The sequence below is a fragment of the Eptesicus fuscus genome, chromosome 11 (assembly GCF_027574615.1).
Source record: "Eptesicus fuscus isolate TK198812 chromosome 11, DD_ASM_mEF_20220401, whole genome shotgun sequence".
NCBI lineage: Eukaryota > Metazoa > Chordata > Mammalia > Chiroptera > Vespertilionidae > Eptesicus > Eptesicus fuscus.
Window position 1 is genome coordinate 73,174,953 of NC_072483.1, and position 26,797 is coordinate 73,201,749.

The 26,797-nt window shown below is 53.6% G+C and overlaps 1 protein-coding gene across 2 annotated transcripts in view; it reads left to right on the top strand.

Annotated features, from left to right (window-relative positions):
- TNS1 (tensin 1) overlaps positions 1 to 26,797 on the top strand; it is a 219,091-nt gene that overhangs the window by 123,514 nt on the left and 68,780 nt on the right. For both annotated transcript variants that reach the window (XM_028151044.2, XM_054723191.1), the window contains exons 7-18: positions 5,975 to 6,024; positions 8,044 to 8,224; positions 10,227 to 10,277; positions 11,400 to 11,522; positions 11,944 to 12,008; positions 13,456 to 13,539; positions 17,149 to 17,261; positions 17,649 to 17,709; positions 17,988 to 18,063; positions 18,670 to 18,799; positions 20,584 to 20,649; positions 21,754 to 21,870. In XM_028151044.2, the coding sequence (XP_028006845.2) occupies positions 5,975 to 6,024; positions 8,044 to 8,224; positions 10,227 to 10,277; positions 11,400 to 11,522; positions 11,944 to 12,008; positions 13,456 to 13,539; positions 17,149 to 17,261; positions 17,649 to 17,709; positions 17,988 to 18,063; positions 18,670 to 18,799; positions 20,584 to 20,649; positions 21,754 to 21,870 (1,117 nt within the window). The remainder of the gene's footprint in view (positions 1 to 5,974; positions 6,025 to 8,043; positions 8,225 to 10,226; positions 10,278 to 11,399; positions 11,523 to 11,943; positions 12,009 to 13,455; positions 13,540 to 17,148; positions 17,262 to 17,648; positions 17,710 to 17,987; positions 18,064 to 18,669; positions 18,800 to 20,583; positions 20,650 to 21,753; positions 21,871 to 26,797) is intronic.

The window sequence follows — 26,797 nt, forward strand, 5'->3', positions numbered from 1 at the left end:
CTATCTCACACCTCTCTTGTTTGGTGGGGTGTCCCTTCCTCCTCTCCAGAGGGCAGGCAGGGTTGCCCAGCTTAGTTGCTGAGCCAGGGAGGAGGGGCTGGGTGAGCAGACCCCATCTACTTATACACCGGGCCTCAGCCTTGGCTTTGGCCTCCAGCTCAGCTGGGTTCAGAGCACTTTTGCCCATTACTTTGCCAGGGTGAGAGTGGGAGGAGGGTGGGCTCTGTGAGGCCTGGTTGGGTGGTGGGTGAGCAGTCACCAAGGAGGATGGTCAACACTGTGGGGACCAAGGGTAGAGATGAAGAGGGACTCTCGAGCCCTTAGAGGGTCATCAGGTCTTGGGGAATTGCATGCTCTGCTTCATTGGAAAGAGAAAAATGCAGAGTTTTTGTGTGGCTTAAGTGCCATTGATTCAGGAAGAACCTGGAAGGTGGGCCGACTGGTCCACCACGCTCCTACTGCCATGCATTTTTGCTGGAAGTCAGTGAGCACATTTCTTAAGTGGAAGGACCCAGAGGAGGGCAGAGGGGGCTCTCCCACGACCCTGCTTTGGGCAATACTTGTGGCGGGACTTGTCCTCACACCCCAGGAGCTGACGCCCGACAGAGTTGGACCTTTTTCTTCCTTCCCTTCTCTGACAATTTGCCCCTCTGCTGGCCTCTCCATCCTTGCCCGCCTTGATCTGCAGAGGAACAGGGAGTGGTTTTGGCGGTTGGCACAGGGGGAGCTGTTGATGGCATGAGGCCCTATCATCTGACAGCTGCCTGACCCATGGTGGGGAGGGCCCAGAGGGAGGTGCTGGGGCAGCAGGAGGCAGCTTCTGCAGGCGGCAGCACTTCTGCGGTGAGCCCACCGCCACTGCCTCCTTGCCCGGGGGCAGCCTGCACAGCGAGGGGAGGCGTCCTCAGGAAGAGCGGGAGCATGCCTCTCAAATTAGTGGGGAAGGCTCTGCTCAAGGTAGGAGGGGTCCTGCGAGCACAGGTACACGTGCTGGAGAGGGGCTCTTGTCCGAGTTTGTGATGTTTCTGGGGCTGGAGTGCAGGGGAGAAATTAATTTTTTGTGTACCTGCTACTGAGGATTAACTAGCTTAATGCACGCAAAGCACATGATATGTGCTCAATGAATGGTAGCTGTCTTATGACGCTATTTTGACTGAGGGCCAGGAGCTGGGCTGGGTATTTTTTGATCCCCATGACAGCCCCTATAACAGATGCTGTGGCCCCATTTTGTAGATAAGCAAACAGAGGCTTGGAGGGGCTCGATGCCTCAGTGCCTTCTCCATTTCTTCCCGGGACCACTGCTTGGATCTGGTGTTGCCAGGACTCCCAACCTTGGTGGGGGGACAGGGTGATGGTGTGTCAACCAAGACATTTAGCCAATGGTCTACAAACTCTTGTAACTCACCTAGAGCTGCTGCTCCCACATCCCAGCCTGGGTCTGACGGACCCCGGAAGGTAAAGCTGCAGTAGGAGAGAGTGAAGTTAGACATCATGAAGAACTTTTTGACACGAGGGTGTGTTTGACTTTCGTCCTGGGGAAGAAAGAGGTGGCTGTTTAATTGGGACTGGAGGTTTTATTTAGGAGAAAGTTTTGTTGCTTTGGGATGAATGTGTGTGTAAGGGGTGGGTAAGGGTGGCGTCCTGTCTGGATATGGGAGGAGAGACCAGCGGTGTTTTGGTTGTTAGTCTAGTTTAAGGAGTGCATGAAAGGCAAAGCAGGTTCCAGAATGGCCTGCGTACTGCAAAGAAGGAGAGGAAACCTAAGTTTAAGGTCCCAGGCATCTGCTGTGGGTTGGATGACCTCCGGGTGACTGAGTCAGTCCCCTGCCCAGCGGTGGGCTCCCTGCAGTCTGCCGCAGGTGAAGGGACCGCTTTCAAGGTGACATGGTTGAAGTTCTGGGCCTGCCGCTGGGACAATACGCCTGTTTTTTTGAGCTGTTTTCCTGTCTCTGGCCCGTGGCCCAGGATTCAGGGCAGGAATGGCTGTTTTCCTCCGACGGCTGGTGTGCAGTGGAGTTCGTGGATGGTGTGCTGTGTCGCACTTTGTTTTGGAAAAATCCAGGCTGGTGGGCAGGAAGGAGAGAGGAAGGGGTGTGGCTGGAGGGGCTGGTGTTGGGGGAGGGGTGGCCACTGCCCTCAGAGGAGACATAGGAATGGGGATGGGCTCCTGACGTAGGTTGGTCACCAATTTCTGGCTGCCTGATATTGCTTACACACCCTCCTCCCAACTGTGCCCCCTGGGGACTGGGGCTCAGGAAACAGCTTTTCTTTTGGTCCAGGGCTGTTGTGTTTGGTCTGTGGACCTCAAAGGAAGGCAGGACTCTTCCCACACAGTGGTTGCTCGAACCAACCCCACCCAGGTCCCAGCGTTCCGCTCCTTGCTGTATGGTGGCGGAGAAGGTTGATCACAGAGCATAGGGTCATAGTCTTTGAGCGCTCGGGAACGGCTGAGCGGTGATCAGCAGCGAGGACCAAGGCAAAAAGAGTTGGCTGGACCTGCGGTAGGAAGGGTGAGGGTTAGACACCAGGAAGAACTTACCGGTAGTAAGAGAAGTAGGACCCTGTTTTGGTGACGCTGTGGAATTTCCGTTAGTGGTGTCCTTTCAACAAAGGACAGACTATTTTGGTGACAACAATAGGGGAGAGTTCTTCTTGGTGCACAGGGAATTGGATCAAAAGTCCTATTATTGATCTATGTCCTGGTAGGGGCTGGGAGGAAGTTCAAAGCCCTGTGGATAGAGAGCTTTGAGAGCCTCAGTGAGGAAAAGAATGGGATTACAGGCAGACAGAGAGCTTAATTTTCTTTTCAAAATAAAATCTTTGTAGTACTCTTTGTAGAGCCCTCTGATAGTTTTCCCTAAGGGCTCTTATTGGAACAGGTCAGTGATGTAGAATCACATGAAACTGTGCTGGACCCATTTTACAGATTGCTCAGTGAGACCGAGGGGCTGCCGCCGCCAGGGCTCCAGTGATGAGTACCTTTCTTCATAGAATAGAAGCTCTCTGAGGTCAGGGCTCCTCCTCCCCTGGGCCCCTGGTGCCTAGAACATTGCCAGGCGCACAGCCTGCAGCACTCAGTGAAAGTTTACTGAGAAAGGGAGCGAGCACGGAGCTGGGTGGCAGAGATGACCACATCTCTCCCCCGTCCCCCAGCCCTCTTGAAAACGGCCTGCAAGCTGAGGCACGCTGGAGAACGCCCGTTTCCAGCCCTGTGTGTGAGGTCACCTGTGTTTTCTCGAGCGTTAGATTGTGTTTGCTCACAGCTCCCCCCTGCTCCCTCCCCCGCCCCCCCCCCCCCCCCCCCCCCCCGCCGCCGTTCGTGGTTCTCTGGTTCTCCCTGTGGCTCTGTGTCCACTGACACTCGGACGTGTCACCCGTGCACGTCTGCTTTCTGCCAGCGAGTGTCACATGCCCCCCAACTTTGCAGAAAACAGGAAGCCCCATCAGTTAGAGGGCAGCCCAGTGATTCATCAGCGGATGACCATCCAGCTGTTCGTCCCCATCCTCTGGTGGGGTCATTGTTCAGGGCAGCTTCGCCCCGCCCGCCCCTGTTCCCTGGCCAGCCTGCTGGAGAGAGCAGGCTTGGACTTTGCCTTATCACCTCTGGAAGCGGTATGGCCAGACTCGGTTGGGGCCAAGTTTTTATTTATCCTCCCTGGCTTTTTTTGGGGTGGGGAGGCTAAGGAATGTGGAGTGTTGTAACGTTGGGAAGGAGGGGGGGGAACGGGAGCCAGCTCTCCTGCCCTGCTCATCCTTTCACCCCTGTGCCATGGAAGCTCCAGGCCCCCTCAGCCCCCCAGTCCCCCTGCCAGGCCCATCTCAGTATCCCTTGGTCTCCCTGTGCTCCCTGTGCCTGGACCTGTGGTCCTGGCCTCACCTCAAGCCTTGGCTACAGTTGTGGCTTCCAGTTGTTTGAAGCAGCTGTGGTGGCCTCCTCCAAACGTGGCTGTGGATCCGTAACAGATGAAACCCAAGGGGCTATTTATAGCGGGGTGGCCCTTGGCCTGGAGCAGGGCCCACGGCCTGGGGAGGCTCAGCGACTCCTCGTCAGGGCCCAGCGCAGTGGAGAGAGATGAAGTGTTGGGTTTCTGCGTTCCGCTGGGTGGGTAGTTTTGGAACAGCCTGGTTTGGGGCTTGAAAACCAAACACAACCCTCCTCACCCCCCCGCCCCCCCCCCCCCCCCCCAACGCCTGACTCATGCAAGCCCAAGTCCTCAGGGCCAGGAGAGCTGCGGAGACAGAAACTTTCTGCCCCGACAGACAGCCCCACTTGGCGTTTCCTCCTGCTGCCCGCCGAGGCCGAGCTGCTCCAGGCTGGGTGGGAGCCCAGGCAGAGGGGACTCGGGGTGCAGCTTGCTCCCTGCCGATGGATGGGGAGTCCTCTTAGCGGGGCTGCCCTGACTTTGGGCTCAGCTGGGAGCTGGGCCTCCAAGCCCACCCCCTCCCACCTCAGAGGCTCTGCAGGGCCTGGAGGGGGCTGAAGGGGGTCAAGCCTGAAGTCTGAGGGTGAATCCTGCCAGTCGTCAGGACTTGGGGGTGAGTCACTGTTGCCTCAGTTTCCCCTCTCGTTGGCAAATTGCGGTCCTGTCTCCTCCAAGAAGTGGTTGCAACTTGGCGGTTGGGAAAGGCTGGTTCCTGGGAGGCCCATGAGTATTTGGACAGTGCCAATGGGCTCAGAGGGCTTGGCTGGGCCTGGGATTCTGGGTGTTGGGTATCCGATTCTGCATCGTGTGAGGTGGCTGAAAGGATGGGCGGTTGGTGGTGGAAGTGATGCGGGGGTTTGATTTGGAGGTGGAGGTTTGATTGTATCCCTAACTGCCCTTTTAATTGTACTTGATGTAATAACAGTAACCACATATACTGAGTGGCCAGATTATTATGATCTCTGAACACATAATAATCTGGCCACTCAGTGTATTTGTATCTCAGATGGGTACCAAAAGTATTCTAGACTTTTGCTGGAGATCAACCACCTATTTGCCCTGAGCTTTCTATCAGCCAGGGCAAAGGGGAAAACTGATCAGGTGCACGATTTCTAGTATCTTTCATATCAAATAAATGAGGTACTCAAGAGAAGTACACTGAGTGGCCAGATTATGATGCGTTCAGAGACCATAATACTCTGGCCACTCAGTGTGTGTCACCGTTCTATGTGTAATTCCTTTTCATTTTCAAACCAATCTATACCCCCACTTTACATGTGACATTCCAGAGGCTCAGAGCGTCAAGTAGGAAGGCTGCCCAGCGGGGCGCTGAGGGACTCAGCCTGGGCTTCCTCACTGTGTCTTCGGGAGCCCTGGCATGTTTTGGACACCAACTTGGGTCCCTTCGCCTGGTTTTGTATAAGTTGACAGCCCTGGAAATGGGAGAGGGTGAGGGGGTAGCAGACGATGGGCAGTGGGTCCTCGGGGGCACGATTTGCCGCCTGAGCCGCTCTCCGTAGGTGCACGTTGTGCCTGGCTGCTCTGTTTCTAAACCTCTGATTGAACGACGCGTGCTGCTGCTTTAAAGAAGAGGAGTGTGGCATGGCGATGGTCGGAGGAGAAAGGTTTAGAGCTGGAGAGAGGGTACCATCACTCGCCTTTCCTTCTCTCGTGCTTGCAGTCTGTATCCTCCCCTCGGGGTTACCGTTACGATGGCCAGTGAATCGAGATGAAATGAGTTTCCAATGTCAGTAACTGTTTTATTGAGTGTGTGCTCAGTACAGATGGCACCAGCCCAGGCGTGGCACGTTTCTCAACATTGGGATTCCTTCCTCGCCGGGGGCTCGCACGCTCGCAAGCACCCTCACGTGGAATTGGCATAGACTGCTCTTGGCTTTGGGTTGCTTTGTTGCTGTGGTGTTAGGGTGCCTGGGCTGGAATGTTGGCAGAGAAAGGAGAAGTGGATCTGCGTTTGCCTGTGACCCTGACTGCGCCCGTGGACAGCTCTCAGCCTGCCTCCTCCACAATGCTGCTTCTCTTCTCTTTTCCAGGGCTCCACCAGAGTCACCCCGAGTGTCCAGCCTCATCCCCAGCCCGTCAGGTATGCCTGGCCTGTGGGGGGCACAGGGTGGGGGTCCTGGCGGTGAGGTCACTGTGGGAGTTCCTGGCAAGTCATGCCTTTGGGTCTCCGAGACCGAAGTCATAAAGCCAGTGGTAGGAAGCCTGGGCAGCCGTGGCACCCTCCCTGGAGGGTGTGGGTGGATGCCGCTTGGAAAGGGTCATGCTCTGGGTTCTAGCTGGAAGCCAGCCTTGAGCCGAATTCTTTAAGTACCTGCATGATTCATCTAGTCCTTGCAACAGCTCTGCAAGGTAAGTGTTTTATTCCCATTCGGCAGATGAAGAAACAGTTTCAGAGGTGGCTTGTTAGGGGTCACACAGGGGCCTTAGTGCCTCGCTGACACAGCCTCTTGTCCCTGCGTCCAGCTTCTCTGGTTCTCTCTGTCTCACCTTCACCCCTGAGGCTCCAGAGATGAGTGAGAATCTGGCCCCAGGAAGATGGGGTCCCAGGGAGAGGGGACCTGGTGTGTGGCTGAAACCCCCAACCGCCTGCTGCCCTCCCACCTGATCTGCTCTTTAGATCCCCTCCTCCCCCTACAGCCCAGAAGCACCTTGGGTGGGCGGGTGTGGAGTGCGGTACTGAGGTGGTCAGGCGGTGGCGCTGTTTTGCCTGGTGCAGGCAGTGAGCTGAGGTAGGAGCCCACCTCAAAGAAGCTCATCTTGGGGATGAGGGATGGCCGGGGCTCAGAGCTCAAATCACACTGGACCTTACTGCAGCCACTGGCCCTTCCACCACTTGGTCCCCGTCATTGCCACCATGGAGAAGCCTCACATCACCCCGGCTCCCCCATCTCCAGACCCCATCTAGAGTTGGGCTCAGAGTTAACCTGGTGGAGACCGGGATTCTGCCCTACTTCTTGGGGTCCCCAGTGCTGCCCCATCACTTTGAAATACCCTGGTGGTATTCCTCCTGCTGCCCTCCAATCTCAACTTTACCCCGCTGTAGTGACAGGTTATCAAAATGAAATGTGAGTGTTGTCCACCTCGGACAGAGAGGGGAAGCCAGACACTAGGAGACTGCTGATGGGTAAGCAGGTGTCGGGGTGGGGAGCATGTGAAGTGCCTCCAGAAGCTACAGGGCTTCAGAATGGAATTCCAGTGTCTCAAGATCCATTTCCCCTTCCCATCAGCACCCCAGTGGGCCCTTGGACCCTCCCCCTGGAAGAGAAGCTGGGTAAGGTGTCAAGACGTGAGCCCCTACCTCCCTCACCCAGTGCCCAGTTCAGGTGGTTCTCTACTCTCCACGGAGCTCAGATGGTGCTGGGATGTCGGGGGCTCTGCACCCTCTGCTTCCTGGGCCCTTAGCAATCAGGGAGGCCACTGCCACACAGTGCTGGAGTGGTGAGAGCTGCCAGAGGTAGGGATGGAGTCAGGGAACAAAGGGCAGGAGTTGGCCTGCCTCCGGGGAGGGCTGGAATGTGTGCTGTGGTCTGGCTCACCTGGAGCCCAGGTGAGGTGTCACCTGAGCTGCCCCTTCCCCCAAGAGGCCTCCCGCCCACTCCACAGCTCCAAAGCCAAGGAGGGCAGCAGAATACTCAGCCAGGGAACTGGGGAGCACTCGCTCAGCCTCTCTTTCCCCTTCCAGAGCTGTCCCAGGAGCCTTGGAGACACTCTGCCAGAGCAGGCTGCAGTGTGTCAGGGGGCAGAGCTGGGCTCCTGGGTTCCTGGCCAGCTCCGGCCCTGGCTCTGACCTCTAGGATCCGGGTGAAGGCAGTGCTGACAGAACTGATGGGTACCTGGGATTGGTGTCATCACCATTTGGTTCTGACACAACCTGAGATCCTTGCCAGCCCCTGCCCAGCTCTTTCTCTCCGGCACCCCAGGTGGGCCTTGCTGGCTGCACTGGCCTTGCCAGAGGAAGCCTCCGACCTTGGCTCTGGGTCTGGGAGCAACCAACCCCCCTGAGTTGGATATGTGGGCCATGCACAGTGTGTAGGGGGTGCAGATATCTGGTCCTTGCCCTGGGGAACTAGATTCTGATCTAGAACCCCCTCTCTGCTAGTCTTCCCAGAAACATGAGTGTGAGCCAGACCATGGAGGACAGTTGTGAGCTGGACCTGGTGTACGTCACAGAGAGGATCATCGCCGTCTCCTTCCCCAGCACAGCCAACGAGGAGCATTTCCGGAGCAACCTCCGCGAGGTGGCCCAGATGCTCAAGTCCAAACATGGAGGCAACTACCTGGTGAGGATGGGCCTCTCGCCACTTTCCCAGCGCCCTCTGCCCTTTCTGCCTGCCACCTCACTGCTGTGTGTGCGTGCATGTGTATGTGTATGTGTGCATGCATGTGCGTACATGTGTGTGTGTTGACCAGGAAGAAAGAATAACAATAAGAGCTCATGTTATTGAGCGCTTACTACAAGCCAGGCCTTGTTCCAACTGCTTTCCGCATATTTAACCTTCAGGACAGCCTAGAAAGCAGGTTTTGTTAGAGCTCAGAGAGGTGGAGTATCTGCTTAAGTTCACAGTATCAGGAAGTGGCAGAGCTGGCACCTTGCTGGCACCTCTGAGCAGTCTTAAGGCAGAGTTGTGGCAGAGGCATCGTAAGGGACCTTGTGTTGCTGACATGGGGACCGTACCTGGCCCAGGAGAGTCACCTAACAAATGTGGGTGAAGTGGCCGCCAGTGGTCTCCTCTGATGTCAGGAAGGCCCGACTGGGGGGTTGGGCCAATCCCAGCTCCATAGGAGGGCTCAGGTCCACTTTACCGGGAGGTACATGTGACTGGACCAATAGACTAGTCTGTAACCTTCAGGGGCTGCCCTTGGCTGTGTGAGCAGATGTGGCTGTAGGAGGCTCTATTAGGTCCCTGGAGCTGCTGTAACAAATTACCACAAACTCGGTGGCTTAAAACAATGGAATTTAGCTTTTCACAGCTCTGGGGGCTAGAAGTCCAAATTGAGGTATTGGCAGGGCCATGTTCATCGGAATTGTGTAGGGGAGCAACCTGCCTTGCCTCTTCCTGGCTGCTGGTTGCTCCGGCATGTGTGATGGCTCTCGGCTTGTAGCTTCATCACTCTGATCTCTGCCTCCGTCGTCACAGGGCCTTCCTTCTTTCCTGTCACTCTCTGTGTGTCCTTTCCTCTTCTTATAAGGACACCACCATTGGATTTAGGGTCCACCCTAAATTCGGGATGATCTCATCTCCAGATCCTTAACTACTTACATCAGCAAAGGCCCTATTTCCAAATAAGGTCACATTCTGAAGTTCAGGGGGATGTGAATTTTCGTGGGACACCATTCAACCCACTACAGACACCCATCCATCAGCTGTGTCAGACGCTGTTCAGAGCCTGGTTTGAAACATCAGAAAGTCCTGGGTTCGAATGCAGGCTCTGCTCTTATTAAGTAGCTGATCTTGGACACTTAGCCCTCACTAAGTCTTAAGTTCCCCATCTGTAAAATGAGTCTAATAATACTACCCATGTCTTACGGTGGTTGAAAGAATGAAGCCAACTGGTAGATGTAAAGTTCTTAGCATGGATATGACAGGGTGTGGATACTCGAGTGGTTGCTGTTGTTCACGTAATAAAGCGTGTTCCATTATGGGGCTCAAGAGTGGACTGGAAGCCATCTACGGTCCTTCCTGACTTCGGGAGTCCAGGATTTCATGGGACTCTGTGCTATGCCACCTCCCCTCCATCCTGCCTATTCCAGACCGTGGGGTCCTCTTTTCTCCCCAGGAGACAACATAGTGGTCTTTGAGTTTCCCAGGCAGTGAGGTAGAGGTGGAGACAGGAATTCCAGAGACTGGGGGATTCTCAGGGGCTGTGGTTAGGTGCCGGAGAACATCATGGGAGAGGATGTCAAGGGTCTGAGAGGGCCCACCCAGGACAGTTTGCCTCCTCTGATGGAGGGTGTCTGACCACAGAGCCATTGCATCTTCAAGGGGTGAGTTTCTAAAGTCCACCTGTGGAATGGAAACTAGAGAAGGCCAATACTGAATATGGAACCTGAGACAGGTTCCATCCGCTTCTCATCTTTAGTTCTGGACGTCTGCTCACAGAGGGGAGTGGCTGAGAGTCTATACTTCTTCCCCCTCTACCACCCCCCCTCCCATCCTGAGAACCTATAGTTAGGTTCCTGTTGCTCAGTGTGTATGTCTAGGATCCCAGCTCATGTGTGGGTGGGATCTCCAGCAGGGGCCAGAGCAGCCTGTGAGCCTTTCCATCATTTCTTCCTTCTAGCTTTTCAACCTCTCTGAGCGGAGACCTGACATCACGAAGCTCCACGCCAAGGTGAGCGCATGCCGAATAGGGTGGGAGTGTCTACCCGCCTGGGAGGGGAGATAACAGACAGTCCCCCTTGCTCCTCGGGTCCCACATCAGAGTCTTAGGGAAAGTGCTGTGACAGTTTGCAAAGCCTATTACAGTGCCATCTTCTCCTTGGATAATGGGAAAGAAATCTATTCATTGTTTCCATAATACGAACTACAGAAAGCAAAGCTCGATGAAGTGATTTCTACCCAGTTCTGCCTCCCCTGGGGAGCCCTTAGAATCTCTGGGTGAGGCTGGAGCTGTGAGATTGTTAGTTTCTTTGAAAGGTATCTTGGATTTAAACTGGCTAGGAATGGCCGACGTGGACCTCCCCACCGCCAGCTCTCACTTGCTCACCCTGTGGGCTATGGGCCGGGCTTTGCATGGTGCCTGCTGCCGGCTCCTGAATTCTGGTGCCTGTCACTGTGTGACCCTGGGGAGGTGACACACTTTTTTGGGCCTCAGTTTGCACCTCTGAAAGTGGACGGGCTGGATTAGGTATATTCTCTGGGCCCTTCTAAGCAGAAGTTCTCTTTTACTGTAAAGTTCTGTGAGTTGAGAAAAGTTTTGAGGAGCTGGAGACTGCGGTTCAGATGTGCCCTCTGTCTCCTTCAGCTTCTCTGGGCTGGCCTTAAAAATCAATGGTGTGTGTGGCCAGGGCCTGGAAAAGAGCCACGAACAGCCAGGAACCCTTTGCTCTGCCCTCTTGCCCTGAGCCAGGCCATGAGGTTGTCTGTGGGAGCAGAGCTTGGGGGCAGTGCTGGGGCCCCATCACATTTTGAGGTCAGAGTCATGTGGAAGGGACCTTGCCTTTGTTTTGCTCCACATGTGAGAAATTGAGGCTAGGAGAAGGGCCATGACTGTCCGGGGCTCCACAGCAAGCCAGTGTCAGAGCTGAGACTCAGGTACCGGGTCCCTGGTCCTGGCCATTGTCCTACCCCTCCACACCCCCACCTCCCAGCTGGGCTGATAGTCAGGGCAGGAACCAAGGCCCAGCCGCTGGTGGCCACTGCCCGGTACTAGCATGTGGAGTGTGTGCTGCCCCTACTGCCCTGGTTGACCTTCTGGGCTTCTGCCACTTTTCACTCCTGTCTTGGGCCACAGGTACTAGAATTTGGCTGGCCTGACCTCCACACCCCGGCCCTGGAGAAGATCTGCAGTGTCTGCAAGGCCATGGACACTTGGCTCAACGCAGACCCCCACAATGTCGTCGTTCTACACAACAAGGTCAGAGCCGGCTGCAGGGTGTGTGTGTGTGTGTGTGTCTGTGTGTGCGCATGCCCATGCGTGAATGTATCCTTGGATGAGGGTATCTCCTGGCCTGTGTCATTGGACTGTGTGAGTGTGGAAGTCCGTGTATTCTCCTTTCTAGGGATGATAGATCCTGTCCCGGGGGCCCCCACAAGAAGTGTGGGGCCCTCAAGTGTAATGGGTGATCAGCTGTGTTTTTCTCTTTGAGACTCAGCGCTGACCCTCGTCCCTCCCCTATCCCCCTCTCTCCCCCATATCCCCTTTCTCCTCCTGGTCTCCCTTAGAACCACACCCTTTTCTCCAGCCCCTGCCCCCTTCCCTCCAAGGCTCTGGATGGGCACTGGAGCAGTAGGCCGGCCTTAGAAACAAAGGCTTTTGTGTTTGGGGCCTCTTTCAGGGAAACCGAGGCAGGATAGGAGTGGTCATCGCCGCGTACATGCACTACAGCAACATTTCGGCCAGGTAAGAGGGCCCCCGAACCTCCCGTTCTCTGCATATTGACCCACCCATGATTTCTCCCTTCCTTGGGGCAGGAGGACAAAGACAGAGGGCATGAGAAGGTCTTAGGATGAGGAAGGAAGGTGCCTATCACAACCCAGGAGCCTGTGTGTGGAGGGCAGGAGAGAGGAGAGTCCATCCCCCATTGCCCAGTCTTGGGAGACAGGCCCATCTGTAGATACCTCATCCAGCCAGATTCTTGGGGCCACTTTTTCTTGCCAAACTGCCTTCTGTTTTCCTGGGTGATCAGGGAGGGTGTCCAAAGGAAATGCTGAATCAGGTCTGGGTCCATCAGAGCCGTCTGGGAGTTATCTCATCCATCCCCCTGTCCCCGGCTAGCAGGGCCCGTTCCTATTTAGGGGTTTTGAAGCAAGACTAGTAAACCAGCAGTGCCCTGTTTTGATTCCATTTTGCAGAGAGTCAGAGGGATCCATCCACTCACTGGTTTATTCTCTCGACAGTAGTTACTGAACAGCCCCACACTGTTCTAGGTGCTGGGATACAGCAGTGGGCAGAGCCAGGCCACTGTCCCCTGGACTCTTAAGAGTATATAAGCAAGTATATCCATAATAGCAGGTGATAAGATCTATGAAAGAATGGAGACCAGAGCATGACAGGGGTCAGAGGAGGCCTCTGGAGGAGGTGATATTTGAGCAGAGACCTGAATTAGGCGGAGGAGGGCAGGACCGGCTGAGTCACATAAAGTCTGGGAGGGAACTTCCCAGGCAGAGAGAGGAGGAAGGGACAAGGCCTGCGGTGGGAATGCCATGCGAGGGGCTGGCATGTTTTGAGCTGAGTGAGTGAGGGCATGAGGAGTAGGAAGTGAAGCTGGAAGGGGGCAAGCCTTGGAGGACTTGATAAGGACTTTGGGTTTATTCTAAGGGTGATGGGAAGTCGTTGGGAGAGTCAAGAAGGGGCAAGCTATGGGATCGGTCACTACATTTTAAAGTGATCTCTCTGAGCGCTCTGATGGTTGGCAATTTTACAACTTTAAGAAATCCATCTTAGCCTAATCTTTGCTTACTGGTGTGTACTTGCTGTGCACCTACTATGTGCCTAGAAGCGCCAAGCTCTTTAGAGATGTTAGCCCACTTGATCACCATAACAAACTTTGAGGAAGGCAGCTGTCACTCTCATTTGACATGAAATAAAAAAAATCATTTTCAGGAAGGTTAAATAACCTGCCCTAAGAATAGTGATGAAGTGGTGGACTAGTGCTAGGCTCCCAGCTGTCTGGCTCCAAAGCCCCCGTATAGCACACAGGATCGCGAAATGCCAGGGCACTCTTTTCCTGAAAGCACCTCCGCACAGGGTGGCTGCAGGGCACTGCAGGTCTGGGGAGCGGGGAGGGGGCCGGAGGGGCTCTTGCACTTGGATGCTGGCTCCTCTGACCACCTGTCTTTCCCCCTAGCGCCGACCAGGCACTGGACCGGTTTGCAATGAAGCGGTTCTACGAGGATAAGATTGTACCCATTGGCCAGCCATCTCAGAGAAGGTGGGACACAGCCCAGTGCACACATGTGTGCTTGCTATGTGTGGGGACTAGCCTCATGGACCCACGGGGGATGGAATAGCATGCCTCGGTGGGGGTGTACTAAATATGCATGTTCAGGGGCCAGTCTGGAGGGGTCTGAAATCAGGGACATGGGTGAGCCCATGAGCATCTGTGTGTGTGCCCACAGTGGGCAGGGCAGTTGGCTCCTGAGGCTGGTACTAAAGAGCAGTGGAGGCATCGGTCTGGGTATAAGAAGGCATATTATATGAGGAGGCAGTGCCATTCTTGGTCCTGGAAGCAGGATCGCTTCAGTGTTTGGAGGAGTCTACAGGAAGCCGAGGTCCCTGCCACCTGCCTGGGAGGTCACATGCACTCTCGATAACAGTCACTTTTTACTGGGTGTGCTTTAAAAACTTTATCGAGGGCACTCAACCACGTGGTCTCAATGGAGTGCACAACAGCCCAGGCAGGAAGCAGGGCAGGGGCTGAGTCAGTCATTCATTTGGCAAATTTTAGGCAGTCTGGTATGCTCTAACCGCTAGAGATATCTAGTTGAATAGGACAAAATCCATTGCCCCTAGTGAGGTGATACTCTATTGAGAAGGATGGACATTATACAGGAAATACAGAAACAAGACAATTTCAGATCACGATTAGTCCTAGGAAAGAAAGAGGATAGAGCACTGCAGAGGTGAGAGCTGAAGGAGGGGAATGGGGCTATTTTAATGACCATGGTCAGGGAATACCTCTCAGAGGAGGGGAATTTGAGCCCAAAGCTGAATAATGCTGACCTACCACATGACGATCCAGGGCATCCCCATTTTACAGGAGAGAAGCCTGAGCCCAGAGGGAAGGCATGTGACATGCCTGGGTCCACAGAGAGTAGTGGCAGAGGCAGATGTACTTGGGACCTACCCCCTGGCTGTGCCATCCACTATCCTGAGGGCTCCCCCTGGATTCAGCTTTGTGGGTGACATGCTGTTTAGTGATGTCTGATTCACAGGAAGCACAGGTAGTGTCAGGATCAGGTGGGCCTTGGGGGGCTGCATGTGAGTGGGAGCCAGAATGGTGGAGACCCAAGCCGAGTAGAGAACTGGAGAGTTGGACTCCGGCCTTCCCCCTGTGTGGCCAGAGCTGTGGGCCCATCACACCTGTCTGATGTGTCACATTGGGCTACACACTAAGGCTATGGTGCTAAATCTCTCAGGTAAGGTCTCTTGGGCTTACCTTCTGGTGGATGATACCCATGGAAATGAGCCATCACGGTCATTTCAGAGAGCGAGAAGTGCTTTGAAGGGGGTAAACCAAAATAGAACATGATGGGCGAGAGAGTGATGGGAGTGGGCATGAGGGGCTGATTCAAAGGGACGACCTTTCTGAGAAGGTAACGTGTGAGGTGAGGTTTGAGAAGGGAGAAGGAAGCATCTAAGTGAAGGGCTGGGGTACAGGGTCTAGGCCAGGAGGTCACAGTGTCCCATTGCTTTCCTAACCCTTAGGAACACTTGGCCAGCAGGACCCCCTCGCTGCATGTCCGTGGGCTTCCCAGACTCTCCAGGTTGGGTGTCCCCAACTCACATCACTCGTATCTTGCTTGCCTTTCTAGAAGTGTGCTGGCACTGCTGGGGATGGTTTCCGCCATTGGAGCGGGAAGCCCTAGCAGAAATGAGTGAGTCCTCAGGCAACGCAGTATCTTACAATTGGCACAAGACAGCTGGTAGGTCAGCTGGATCAGAAACAGGATGTCTTTATGTGCAGAAAATTCTGGCTAGGCTGCCTGACACAGCAGCTCTGGGTCCATGAGGGTGTTCCCAGGGAAGAAGTCTCAGGGAGGGAGGAGCTGTCACTCAAGTACCCTCTCCTCAGTCCCTGGCTTGCCACTTATGGCTGTCAGCCTGGGTCACGAGTCTGGCCCTTGCCCTTGAACCCTTGAAGGATAAGGGGTACAACTAGAGGAGCATGATGTTATAGTGGCACGTGGCTTGGAGAGAGCAGGCCGAGTAGTCACATCTCTGAAGCTGAAAACCTGGAGAATGGGGATCAGTGTTACCTCTCAGAAATAGGATTATGCAGGGATTCCACAGTTCTTGGTGTGTTGTGTGTGTGTGTGTGTGTGTGTGTACACATGTGTGTACATTATCTGTGTCTGCCTTGCAGTTCATATCTGCACCCACATCTGCTTATGGGTGGGTAATTCTGTTTGTGCCCAAATGTGAAAGTGCAACTGTTGGGTTTACCAGGCATTCATTGCCACTTTCCCGCCTTCTTGTCAGTGTCACTGGTAAGAAATGAGGCCGTTGAGGAGAAGAGGGCAGGCAGAGGGAGGGAGGGGCTTGGCCTGCAGCTCCCCCATTCATTGTCACCCCACCCCCGGACTCATTGTCCCCAGCACACAGACACATCCTGTTGGCACGATCAGAAGTTTTGATAGGAACCCACCATTCCAGGTTTCCGCTTTGAGTAATGGGGCTGGGGGCTGGGCAGGGGCCTGAATAGGAGCTGGTGCTGCCCATCAGATTATCTTGCTAGGGTTGTCCTAAGTGGCTCCACCCTGGCCCAGGGACAGAGGCCCACGGGCCTGGAGATGGGCCAGGGTGTCAAGATATAGGAGGGGACTATTATCATGGTCATGTGGGTTCTGGTCTCACCCACTTCAAAAGCCCATGTTGGCTTCCTCCGGAGTCTCAGATGCATTCTGATTGGTTCAGCTTGGCGTCCTCTGGCCAGTCAGAGAAGGAGGAAGTGCTGGCCAGTGGTGGAAGGATTAGCCTCTGTTCTGGCAGGTGCATTGGACTCAGACTTTTTTCCTCCTCTCCCCATTCACTCTCAGCTTTGTGTGTTCTTGCTGTGTGTCTTTGGGAGGCTAATGGGCCTTTCTGAACCTAATTTTTTCTTTCTGCTTAGAAGGAGTGGGAATAGGTTAATCCTTCCATTCTTCTAACAAGATCTTTGTTAAAAAAATGGGAGATGTTGACCCTAGAGATAAAAGTACTTAGTGGAAGTTAGATATCTTCCAACACCAAATGAAATGCTCTAGATGGATTTTCATACACTTAGCATGATCTAAAAAAGTGAAAGACTATAATTATTATGTTCTTACTATTTGCTGGAGTGTCATGTGGCTGGTGGGACTATGTGGAGCCGATCCAGGGTCTGTGGGTATAAATGTCAGCTTGGTTTGGGCTCAGTATAAGGGTGTCAGAGTTATTTGATAGTGGATCAGCCTGTCTTGTGTAGTAGTGAGCAGTTGAAAGATGCCTGTCAGGGATGTGTGGGAGGAATTTTGGTTTAGCAGGAGATTCCTGGGCTGGGAGTGAAGCAGGAAAGAGATGCTCATGTTGACCACCAGGGGGTGCTGGAGAACCCCAAGTAGGGGGTTTGGCTTGACCCAGCTCTAGGTCATATAGAACCTGCTTTTTCTCCCTATTTGGAGCTCCAGACAACAAGGGAGGACTGTGCTGGGCTGAGACCCCAGCTACCTGGAGGCCTGGGGACATTGGTGGGGGGCTGGGCAAACAACCTAGGGCAGTGTTATGGTGGAAAAGAGAATATGGGATGGCTCGGCTCTGGTTCAGACCTCCTTGGCTGAAGCTGCCCCTGTCCCTGCTCCAGGTACGTGCATTACTTCAGCGGCCTGCTCTCTGGCACCATCAAAATGAACAACAAGCCCTTGTTTCTGCACCATGTGATCATGCACGGCATCCCCAACTTCGAGTCTAAAGGAGGTACTGACCCCAGCCTCTGGCTTCCCAGACCCTCCTGTCTTCCTTCCCCTTCTCTGAAGAGGCAGCCATGGTAAAAATACAGGCTTGGAGTGGAGTCTCAACGGCACCACTTCCTGAGCTTTCTTTAGCCCCAGTCTACTCATTTGCAGAATGGGTTTGATACTTGTAGCACCTGCTGGCAGATAGCGGATGAGGAAATGTTTTTGTCAACTTAAAATGCTTTTCAGATGAAAAGCTAGTATTTCTTCCTCCGTCTCTTTCCATTTCTCCTTAGTCTTTTCTCCTTCCCCTTTCGCTCCCCCTCCTTTCTTTCTCCCCCACCTCCTTCACTCCTCTCCCTCTTCCCACCCTTCCTACTGTTATAGCTAACACCACCCTTCCTTACAGGGTGTCGGCCATTTCTCCGGATCTACCAGGCCATGCAGCCTGTTTACACATCTGGCATCTAGTAAGTATTCCACGGGAATGAGAGTCCCGGATGCCAGAGCTCCGAGGCTGAGGACCAGGAGCAGGGGCGTGCGTGCGTGCGTGCGTGTGTGTGTGTGTGTGTGTGTGTGTGTATGTGTGTGTGTGGTGGTGGCTGCCTTGAATCTCTTCCAGGAGAGGGCTAAGGGATGAAGTCGGCAAGGTTTCCCCGTAGCCTGGTGGCAGATAGGCAGCAGGGAGAAAAACACTGCCTGCCCCCCCAGCGGTCCCCCTCTCCCTCTGCCCGCCTCTCCCCCACAGCAACGTCCAAGGAGACAGCCAGACCAGCATCTGCATCACCATCGAGCCTGGGCTGCTCTTGAAGGGAGACATCTTGGTGAGCGCTGCCCCTCTGGCTCTAGCCCCTCCTCCTCGTTTATTTTTCTCCCTTTTTTCTTCCTGCGCTCCTCCTGCCTCTCCAGACAAGACCTCACTCCTGGGGGGCCACCAGCCTTAGTGTTGTAGGCTCTCAGGGTTCCTGCAAGGCCTTGCAGCCTCTGACAATGCTTGTGCATTCTCCGGCCTCGGAGTTGGATGCCCCTTCCGCTGGGCTTACCTCTAATTCTGGAGCAGCTCCAGGGAAATGTCTCCCAGTGGGAGCTCTTACCTCCTGGCTTCTTACTGGTGACAAGGACTCGCTCAATTCTAGCTTCAGCCCTTCCTCCATCAATTTAAATTCACTCTTACTTTTTCCATTCTGATCTGTATACAGGAAATTCTTGAGAGGCAGTTTTGTCCCCATGGGGTAAGACTAGCCTCCAACTCTCTGCTCTTCTAGAAGTTTTCCCAGAGGCTCTGAGATCCTGTTTGTGTTGGTGACCTTTCCCTCACTGGGTTTGGGGTGAGCCGGGGGGGCCCGGTCTTGGAGCTGATAAAGAAGCTCCCTGGGACCCGGTTTCACACCGGTGGGCGCCTGATGGGCTCTGCTCTCTTTCTCGCCCAGCTGAAGTGCTACCACAAGAAGTTCCGGAGCCCAGCCCGAGACGTCATCTTCCGTGTGCAGTTCCACACCTGCGCCATCCATGACCTGGGAGTTGTCTTTGGGAAGGAGGACCTTGATGATGCCTTCAAAGGTGGGCTCATTGAGTGGAGAGGTAGACCTAGCAAGGGATAATTCTATCACAGGGTAGAAGAGCAATTATGAGGGGGGGGCGGCGGGGAGTATGGTAGCAGTGAAGGGGAACCATTTTCTAAGGGAAAGGGAGGTGGTCAGGGGGGTGTCTCCCTTTGCTTCTTTTCTCTATTCTTTGAGGTTTTATCTACATCATATTCAGGACTGGAACATATCCACATCTATCCATTCATCCATCTATTCACTTGTCCGTGCATCTACCCACCTACCCACCCACCCATCTAAAGTTATCCATCTATACACTCATTCATCCAAATCCATCTTCTGTCCATCCATTTACCTATCCACTAATCCATCCGTCGATCCATCCTCTTACCTTCCATATACCTACCTATCCATCTACCCACCCATCCAAATCTATCCATCTTCTCATCCACCTACCCACTTGTTCATGTATTCATCCATCTACCTATCCATCAATCCATCCACCCACCTTCCCATCCAAATCTACCCATCCATTCATCTGTTCATCCATTCATCCACCCATCCACCAAGCATCACTGTGTGTCTATATGTGCCAGGCGTGTGCTAGACCTTGGGGATGCAATGAGAAAGAGTGAGTCCATAACCTCAGTCTTATGGAAGAATGAGACACACAAACATGATACTACAGAGTGATGCCTGCAGTGATAGACATAGACAGGCATGATGGGTTCCCCAGGGAGTGGGCACCATCCTTGATAACTTCACAGTGTATGATGATCTGTGTCCAGATTGGGCTCAGGCAGGGAGCAGAGAGCGGGGCTGGGACTTGGAGGAGGAGGGGAATGATCTCCTCGTGTAGTCTGGCTGGTGCAGGAGAAGGATGTGTCCTGTGATGTGCTTTCCCTGCACTGGAGGCAGGAGGACAAAAGCAGAAGATGCTGTTATGATTATAGAACAGAATGAATGTTATCAATTTTAACAAGGAACAATAAAGGAATAGTTGACACAATAAAGGTAGGGTTGGTGAAAGATGGAAGAAAGGGAGGGGCACAAATTCCTTCTCCTACGTAGAGGGAGTCAAAAATGGACAGATCAAGCCCAGCTGGTGTGGCTCAGTGGTTGAGCATTGGCCTGTGAACCAGGAGGTCACGGTTCAATTCCCAGTCATGACACATACCCAGGTTGCGGGCTCGATCCCTAGTGGGGTGCATACAGGAGGCAGCCTATCAATGATTCTCTCTCATCATTGATGTTTCTGTCCCTATCTCCTTCCCACTTCTTCTCTCTGAAATCAATAAAAACATACTAAAAAAAGGGACAGGTCCAGAAATAGAGGCTTAACTATAGTATTTAAAGTTTCAAATGTAATCAGTAGAATAAATGATGATGATGATGATGATAATACCAGACTTTAGAAGAAGGGAGGTAGGAGTAGTATAAGTGAGCCAAATTATTCATTTTCATAGTGGTGAATCAATGGGGATTATTTAAAACTGATGTATCTAGAAATAGTGACATAAAAACTGGCTAATATTTAAAGTCTTAGAGGTAACCACTAGTAGAACAAGAAATAGAAATGGTTAGAAATGACTACCTCAGGTAAGTAGGACTGGGTCAAGGGAGGGCAAGAGACTTAATTATATATATTTATATATATATATGTAAATGTATATATAATATATATAACAATATATTACCAATGTGTATATGTATTATTTTAATCTTTTCTAGAAGAAAATCTTTTATGGAGTCCTTTTTAGAAATTGATTGCCCATTTTGTTTTTCTTTCTCCTTTTTCAGATGATCGATTTCCAGAATACGGCAAGGTGGAATTTGTATTTTCTTATGGGCCAGAGAAAATTCAAGGTATAAGTCAAATTAGAATCCATTCATCATTCACTTCCTCCCCTCTATCCTGGCCTTTTCCCACCTCTCCTTCACCATTCTCCCACTGATCTTCTTTATAATTGTCAAGTTACCTGTGATTGAAATGCAGGCCAACAGTAAAAGATCTGGGTATCATAGTGGACCCCCAGCTAAACATGAACCAGTGACTTAATCTCTGGGTAATAAAAATAAAAAAGCAGACAGAGAGGCGCTGGGTTGGATAAACTGTTCTAGTCCATTAGGTCATCATGCTATTATATTTAGAGACTGAGGGCCATGGAGGATGGAGGGTGTGGCTGAGGGGACACTCCAAGGTGCTGGCTAAATGATAGGCATTTCTGAGAACTGAGGTGATTCAACCTGAAGCGGAGAAGACCAATTTAATAATAGCCTTTAAGCCTTTAGACTGGTTATATGTGGAGACCAGTTGTTCTCCATCTTATCTGAGGACAGAATGGGAGGATATGAAGTTAGGTTATAGACAGGGGGACTCTGGATAGATTAAAGAAAGGACAGCTAGCTCAGGGAGGCGACTCACCCCAGAATGTCTGACTGGCAGCTTGTGCTGTCTTCATTCTGGGCTTTCTCTGGATGTGTAGGAGGGATTCTGTCTCTCCCCTCAGCTTTCTACCTAGAGTGGGAAGCTTCTGAAGTTGGGGGCAGGAAGATGGCCTGGATGACCTTGTGTCCTCTCAATGTCAAGGCTGTGAGCTCTGCTTCTCCCACACTCCTGCTGACCCCAGGGGCAGACTCTGGTCTCTCTGTACTGCTCCTAGGACACAGAAAGGAAAGAAGAAGAACTCAGCAGAGGGCCACCCAGCTTTCTCTTGGGGGAGGGGATCTTCATTCCTTAGTGCCCTGTCCTGATTTACCCCTATGACCTGGTATGAGCCTTTTCAAGAATGCAAGAAATCAGACCCCTGGGTTCTCCGTCCAACTGAAGCCACTGCTCCCACCCCACCCGGGTCAAGAAAGTGAGAAGTCCCGTAGGGAGCATCCTTGGGGGATCTTGTTGGCTTCCTCTGTTTTTCCAGCTGCGTATCTCTTTTTCCTTTCTCCTCACTGTCCTCCCGCCCTTTTTAGGCATGGAACACCTGGAGAACGGGCCGAGTGTGTCAGTGGACTACAACACCTCTGACCCCCTCATCCGCTGGGATTCCTACGACAACTTGAATGGGCATCGCGATGACGGCATGGAGGGTAGGTGGGACCAGTGGCCTCCTGTCCCTCTCCAAACTGCACAACCCCCGCACACAGGGCCTGGACTCTCTTGTTTGGTGGGACACCATACTGGGCTCAGAGGGGAGGCAGAGGAGAGGTCCGAGGCACCTCGGAGAGCTCACAGTTCAGTGGGAGAAGATAAGGCAAACATGGGTGTGTTAAATAATGAAGACAGAGCTAAAAAAATGAAGCTAAACGGCCACCTGGAGGGTGTGCCATTGGTGCCAAATGAATCCCATGGATGGCGCGTGCTCTGAGATTGGGGTGGGGGGAGGTATTCTTGTTAGCTAGAGTGACCTGGGAGGGCTCCTCAGAGGAGGTGGCCTTGAGTGGACCTCGAGGTACCCCCTGTGACGCCGACACAGCATTTGTTAGGTTTCTTTTAAGTCCCGCTGCTGCATTTCTGCAGCCTCGCTGCCTGAGCTCTCTGGGGTCAGAGCACTGGGAGTGTAGACACAGCATCTAGGGCCTACAGGCTTTCATCGACAGCCAACGAAAATGTTTGAGAGCTGGAGGCAAACAGATAGGCTCCACAATTTGCAAAGAAAACGACAGAATTGAAATTAATACTTGTTTAGCTACGAAACCTAACATTATGTCAGATGGTCAACTGCAACTCAGTTCAACTCTTGAGAGCTATATGTGGGTTATATTTTTTTATGTGGTTCATTTGAATATGTGATGAGATGCAGGGCGGGGCCTCCAAAAATGAACATCCTGGGGCTCTTGAGATGCCCTGCCTGGGGTTTGGCCACAGGCTTGTTTCCCTGACTTGGTCCCAGGACCGTGGAATGTGGGAGCTGGGAGGACCCTCAGGCCCACACGCCCACCCCTCCATCAGTTTTCCGTCGGGGTAACGGAGACCCCCTTGAAGGAAGGGTCTCCTGATTGACCCCCATGATCTGTATGTGTCCTTTCACCAGCACCCAGGCTATGGGCTTCTCCTTCCAGCTGGAGTTGGTTCTGGGGGGGGGGGGGGGGGGGCTGCCCTGAGCAGGGGACCTAGGGCCACGTGGCAGAGCTGGGTTAGGGAGAACCAGGCACCCGCACCCGGCCTCCCTCCTCCCTCTCCCAGGTTCTGGATTTGTGGACTCCACCCTGAAAGCCTTTTAAGCCTTTTCTTGCATAAAGATTTTCCTTCTGACCTCGGAGACACCAGCATGAGCGATGTGGGAGGAGGGCGGTGGTTGGGTTAGAATTCAGGGCTTGGTGAGGGCATGTTGTTTATGCACAGCACTGCAAAGCTGAAGGCTTGTCCTCAGACCTACCCTAGTTCCCTGCCCTTCCTCCCTGCAGGGGTGCAGACACCACACCAGGGCCTTCCCTACCCTGCCGAGGCAGCCCCCCAAAAGCACTACTTCTTCCCCTGCCCCCACCCCAACCCCATCCACTTGTGCTAAGTGGCTGAGGATGAGGCAGAGGATGAAATAAATTAGTCTGAGGTACCAGTGGCTGCCAGCCTAATTGTTCATCTTCTGGGGATGTTTGCATTTTTAACAAGAACACTTGGCAATTTGAAGGAATTTTCAATGTCTCCCTATCTCTCCCTGGTGTGGATTCAATGCGATGATAAATGTAAACACATTTGGTAAACTCTAAAGTGCCAGGCAAATAAAAGGTAAAATAAGGGGGAAGAAGGAGCGGTTGTGGAAGGTCAGGGCTTGGGACACTGGGCTGCGAGGGAAGGAAGAGGGAAGACGGAACAGTGAGAGGCAGGGAAGAGGAGGGAGAGGCTGAGGGGAGGCCCTGGACTCCTCCCGGCCCCTAGCCTGCCTTCTTCTCTCCTGCAAACCCGCTTCCCCAGGCAGGGATGGAACCAGAGGGACCTTTTGGCCAGTTAAAGGTCAGCCGTCCTGTAGGGACAGAGAGCTGTAGGGACAGAGGGGCTCCTGTCTGGAGGCTGAGAATTGGCTCTATGCCTTAAGGGTGGCCAGGGGAGGCAGCTCACACCCCGGCATCCTCTCCCCAGGCCTGGCCTGGGAGGGGAGCTGTGAGCTGGGGTGGTCACCAGGGCAGACCCCACCTGTCCCACGGTGTGCTCCCTGCTGCTGCTGGGCTGCAGCCCCCATAGGGACAGGAAAGCAAGCTGTGAGCAGCCCTGGGGGGGGGGGGGGAGCAGGAGCCTGATCCCCATCCTGCCTGGGGTACTTATGAAGGCTCTAGATCCTGGGGCCCAGAGATAAAAGCATTTTCCTTTGGCCAATTCTCCAGTCAAGAGAGGGAAACCAGGAGGCCTGTGTCTGTCTCCCTAGCTGTGGACAAGTCCCTGTGCCCCAGTTTCCCCACGTGCCAGCTGGGGTAGGAGCCCCTAATCCCCAAGATTCTGGGGTGCTCAGGAGGTGCTTAAGCTGGAGCGTGGGAGGGGGCCTGGCTGTTCCCTGGAGTGATGGGGCAGGGGGATGGCCTGGGGGTGATGAAGCACCTCAGGCGGCTCTGCCTGCTCTCTGGGACTGCTGGACCAGGAGTGGCCGCTGCCCCGGGCACTGCAGTGCAGTGGGTGAGCAGGTGTGCTTTCCAGGCCGCCTGCCTGGGTCCAAATCCCAGCACTCTCCTCTGCGCTGCATGTCCTGGGTCCGATTACTTAGCCTTCCCGTGGTCCTAGTGTCCTCATCTACAAACTTGGGGCCGTAATAGCATCCATGTTGTTGGGTTACCGTAGCAATTTCCAGGAGAGGCAGGTTAGTATAGGGATTAAGAATGTGGCCTCCGGAGTTAAACCACCTGGGTTCAAATCCTTTGACAAGATGCCATCCTCTCGGGGCCTCAGTTTCCTCTGCTGTAAGATGGGGATTCAGTGAACAATTTTGGGGGGTCAGCAGTTGTGGAGGGGCTACATGCTGTGTTTTCTCATGAGTCTCTGGCACATCAGTAGTTGCTGTGGCAGCATCTCAAAGATCTGCAGGCAGGGCTGAGGGAGAAGGCTCCTTGGCCTTGGGAGCCAGCTCTGGTTTTGCCACATGCCAGCCGTAGTGCCAGTACTTGGTAGTCACCATCTCTTCTAACACAGGCACCTGGGAAGTGGGCACTATTATACGGTTAGATGGGGGAACTGGGGCACAGAAGGCTTAAGTACTCTGCCCAGGATGGCCTAGCTAGTTAAGAGAGGATCTGAGTGTGAAAGCCAGCGCTAACCACTGAGTAGTCCTGGGTTGACTGGCATCTCCAGGGGCCTGTTCTGGGTATCTGGTCCTGTGGTCATAGCTGGGTCCTTGCTGAGCTTGGGTGAGTGTCTGCCTGCTTTACCCCCCACTTTTCACCTCTGGGTGGTCCAGATCACCCTGGTCTTGCTTCTCACAATGAAGGAGAGCTTAGAGGTGGTGGTACATGCAGCGTAGGACCTTGGAGGCTGCCGGGCTGGCCCCGGGGCAGGTGCTCGCAGGTCTCCGGAGCAGGGAACAACTGAGACGCATCCCTTCGTGTTTCTCCCCCACCTCCCAGGAGGTGAGGGGCTGCTCACTCAGGAATGCCTCTGGTGAGGGAAGGGCTGGCCTCTCAAAATAGGTGGAGGGTAATGTGTCCAAGGTGAGATGAGGCCATTTGTGGAAGCAGCCTGCCTCTGCTATTTCAGGCCAGCCGGGGGAGTGGACAGGAGAGGCCAGGCCAGGCCAGGACCTCTGGAGCCCACTGGGTGACTCAGGGGAGGGTGGGGGCACTGAGCCAGGCACTCTGGAACGAAATCTTCGCTGGCCTGGGCCTTACCTTGTCCCCTCCCTGGAGTGAGGGGCGGCCAGCACTGGGGGCAGAGCTCCTGTTTCTCTGGGCAACCCTCCAGGTGACCTTGACTTAACCCTCATTGTCACCACGGTTCTGTGTTTAACCCCTCCCTCGCTGCCTGCATCCCCACCCTCCACATTCCCAATTCCAGACTCAGGTGGGTGGCATTGTGATGAGGAGTGCATTCCTCCACTCACCAGGACAGCCCTGATTCATCTCGGCGGCAAAATGAAGGAAGAAAGCGCCACCTGGGGACTTCTGTTCTCTGTAGACTGACCTCCCAGGCTGGTGTGGCCCAGGCCAACCATAGAGCCCATCTGATGTCATCCTGCCACAGTGGGGAAACCGAGGCTCAGGAGGGGAAGGGACCTTTGGAACCCACCTTGGCATGATCTCCGGTCCTGGTGTACCAGCAACCACACTGGTGTGGCAGGATGGGCTATGTTGCCGGGGGTCATGACATAAGAAGTGGAGCTGATATTTGAATCTAAGGCTTCAACTCCACATCCCTTTCTACCTGCTTTAGAACTCAGCTTGTTTGGCACCTACACACCCCTCTGTCAGGTGGCTCCCCAACTTCTCAAACCTTTAGGTGACAGGGAGCTTGCTGCCATACAGCATGGCCCATTTCACTTTGGACAAGCCCAGGAGATTGAACCAGAAAGAGAGGGAGAAGGGAAGGTGTGCTTCCCCATGGGGGACTGAGGCTGGGGTGACCATGGGTTCTTGGGGACCATTGTGACTCACCTGCATTTAAGCTAGAAGGAGGGGGAAGCGAAGAAAGGGGAAGAGTCAATGGAAGCTCATTGTCAAGAACTTTCTGACCACAGACGTTTCCAGGCCTTGGGACAGGTGACTGGGAGAAAGGGGGTTGCCTGCTATCTCAGGGACCCCTTAGTTTGGGAGCAGTGCCCTCTGGTGAGCCCGATGGCCTGGTGTCTTAGGTTGGGCTGCCACCACAAAGCAACACGGAGCAAGGGGCTTAGACAGTGGACTTTAATTTTCTGACAGCTCTGGAGGCCAGAAGTCTGAGGTCAAGCTGTCGAAAGGCTGGTTCCTCCTGAGGCCTCTCTCCTGGACTTACAGTCAGCTGCCTTCTCCCTGTGTCTTACCATGATGCGTCTGGGTCCTAATCTCCTCTTATAAGGACACGAGTCAGATTGGATTAGGGCCCACCCATATCTTTTTAAAT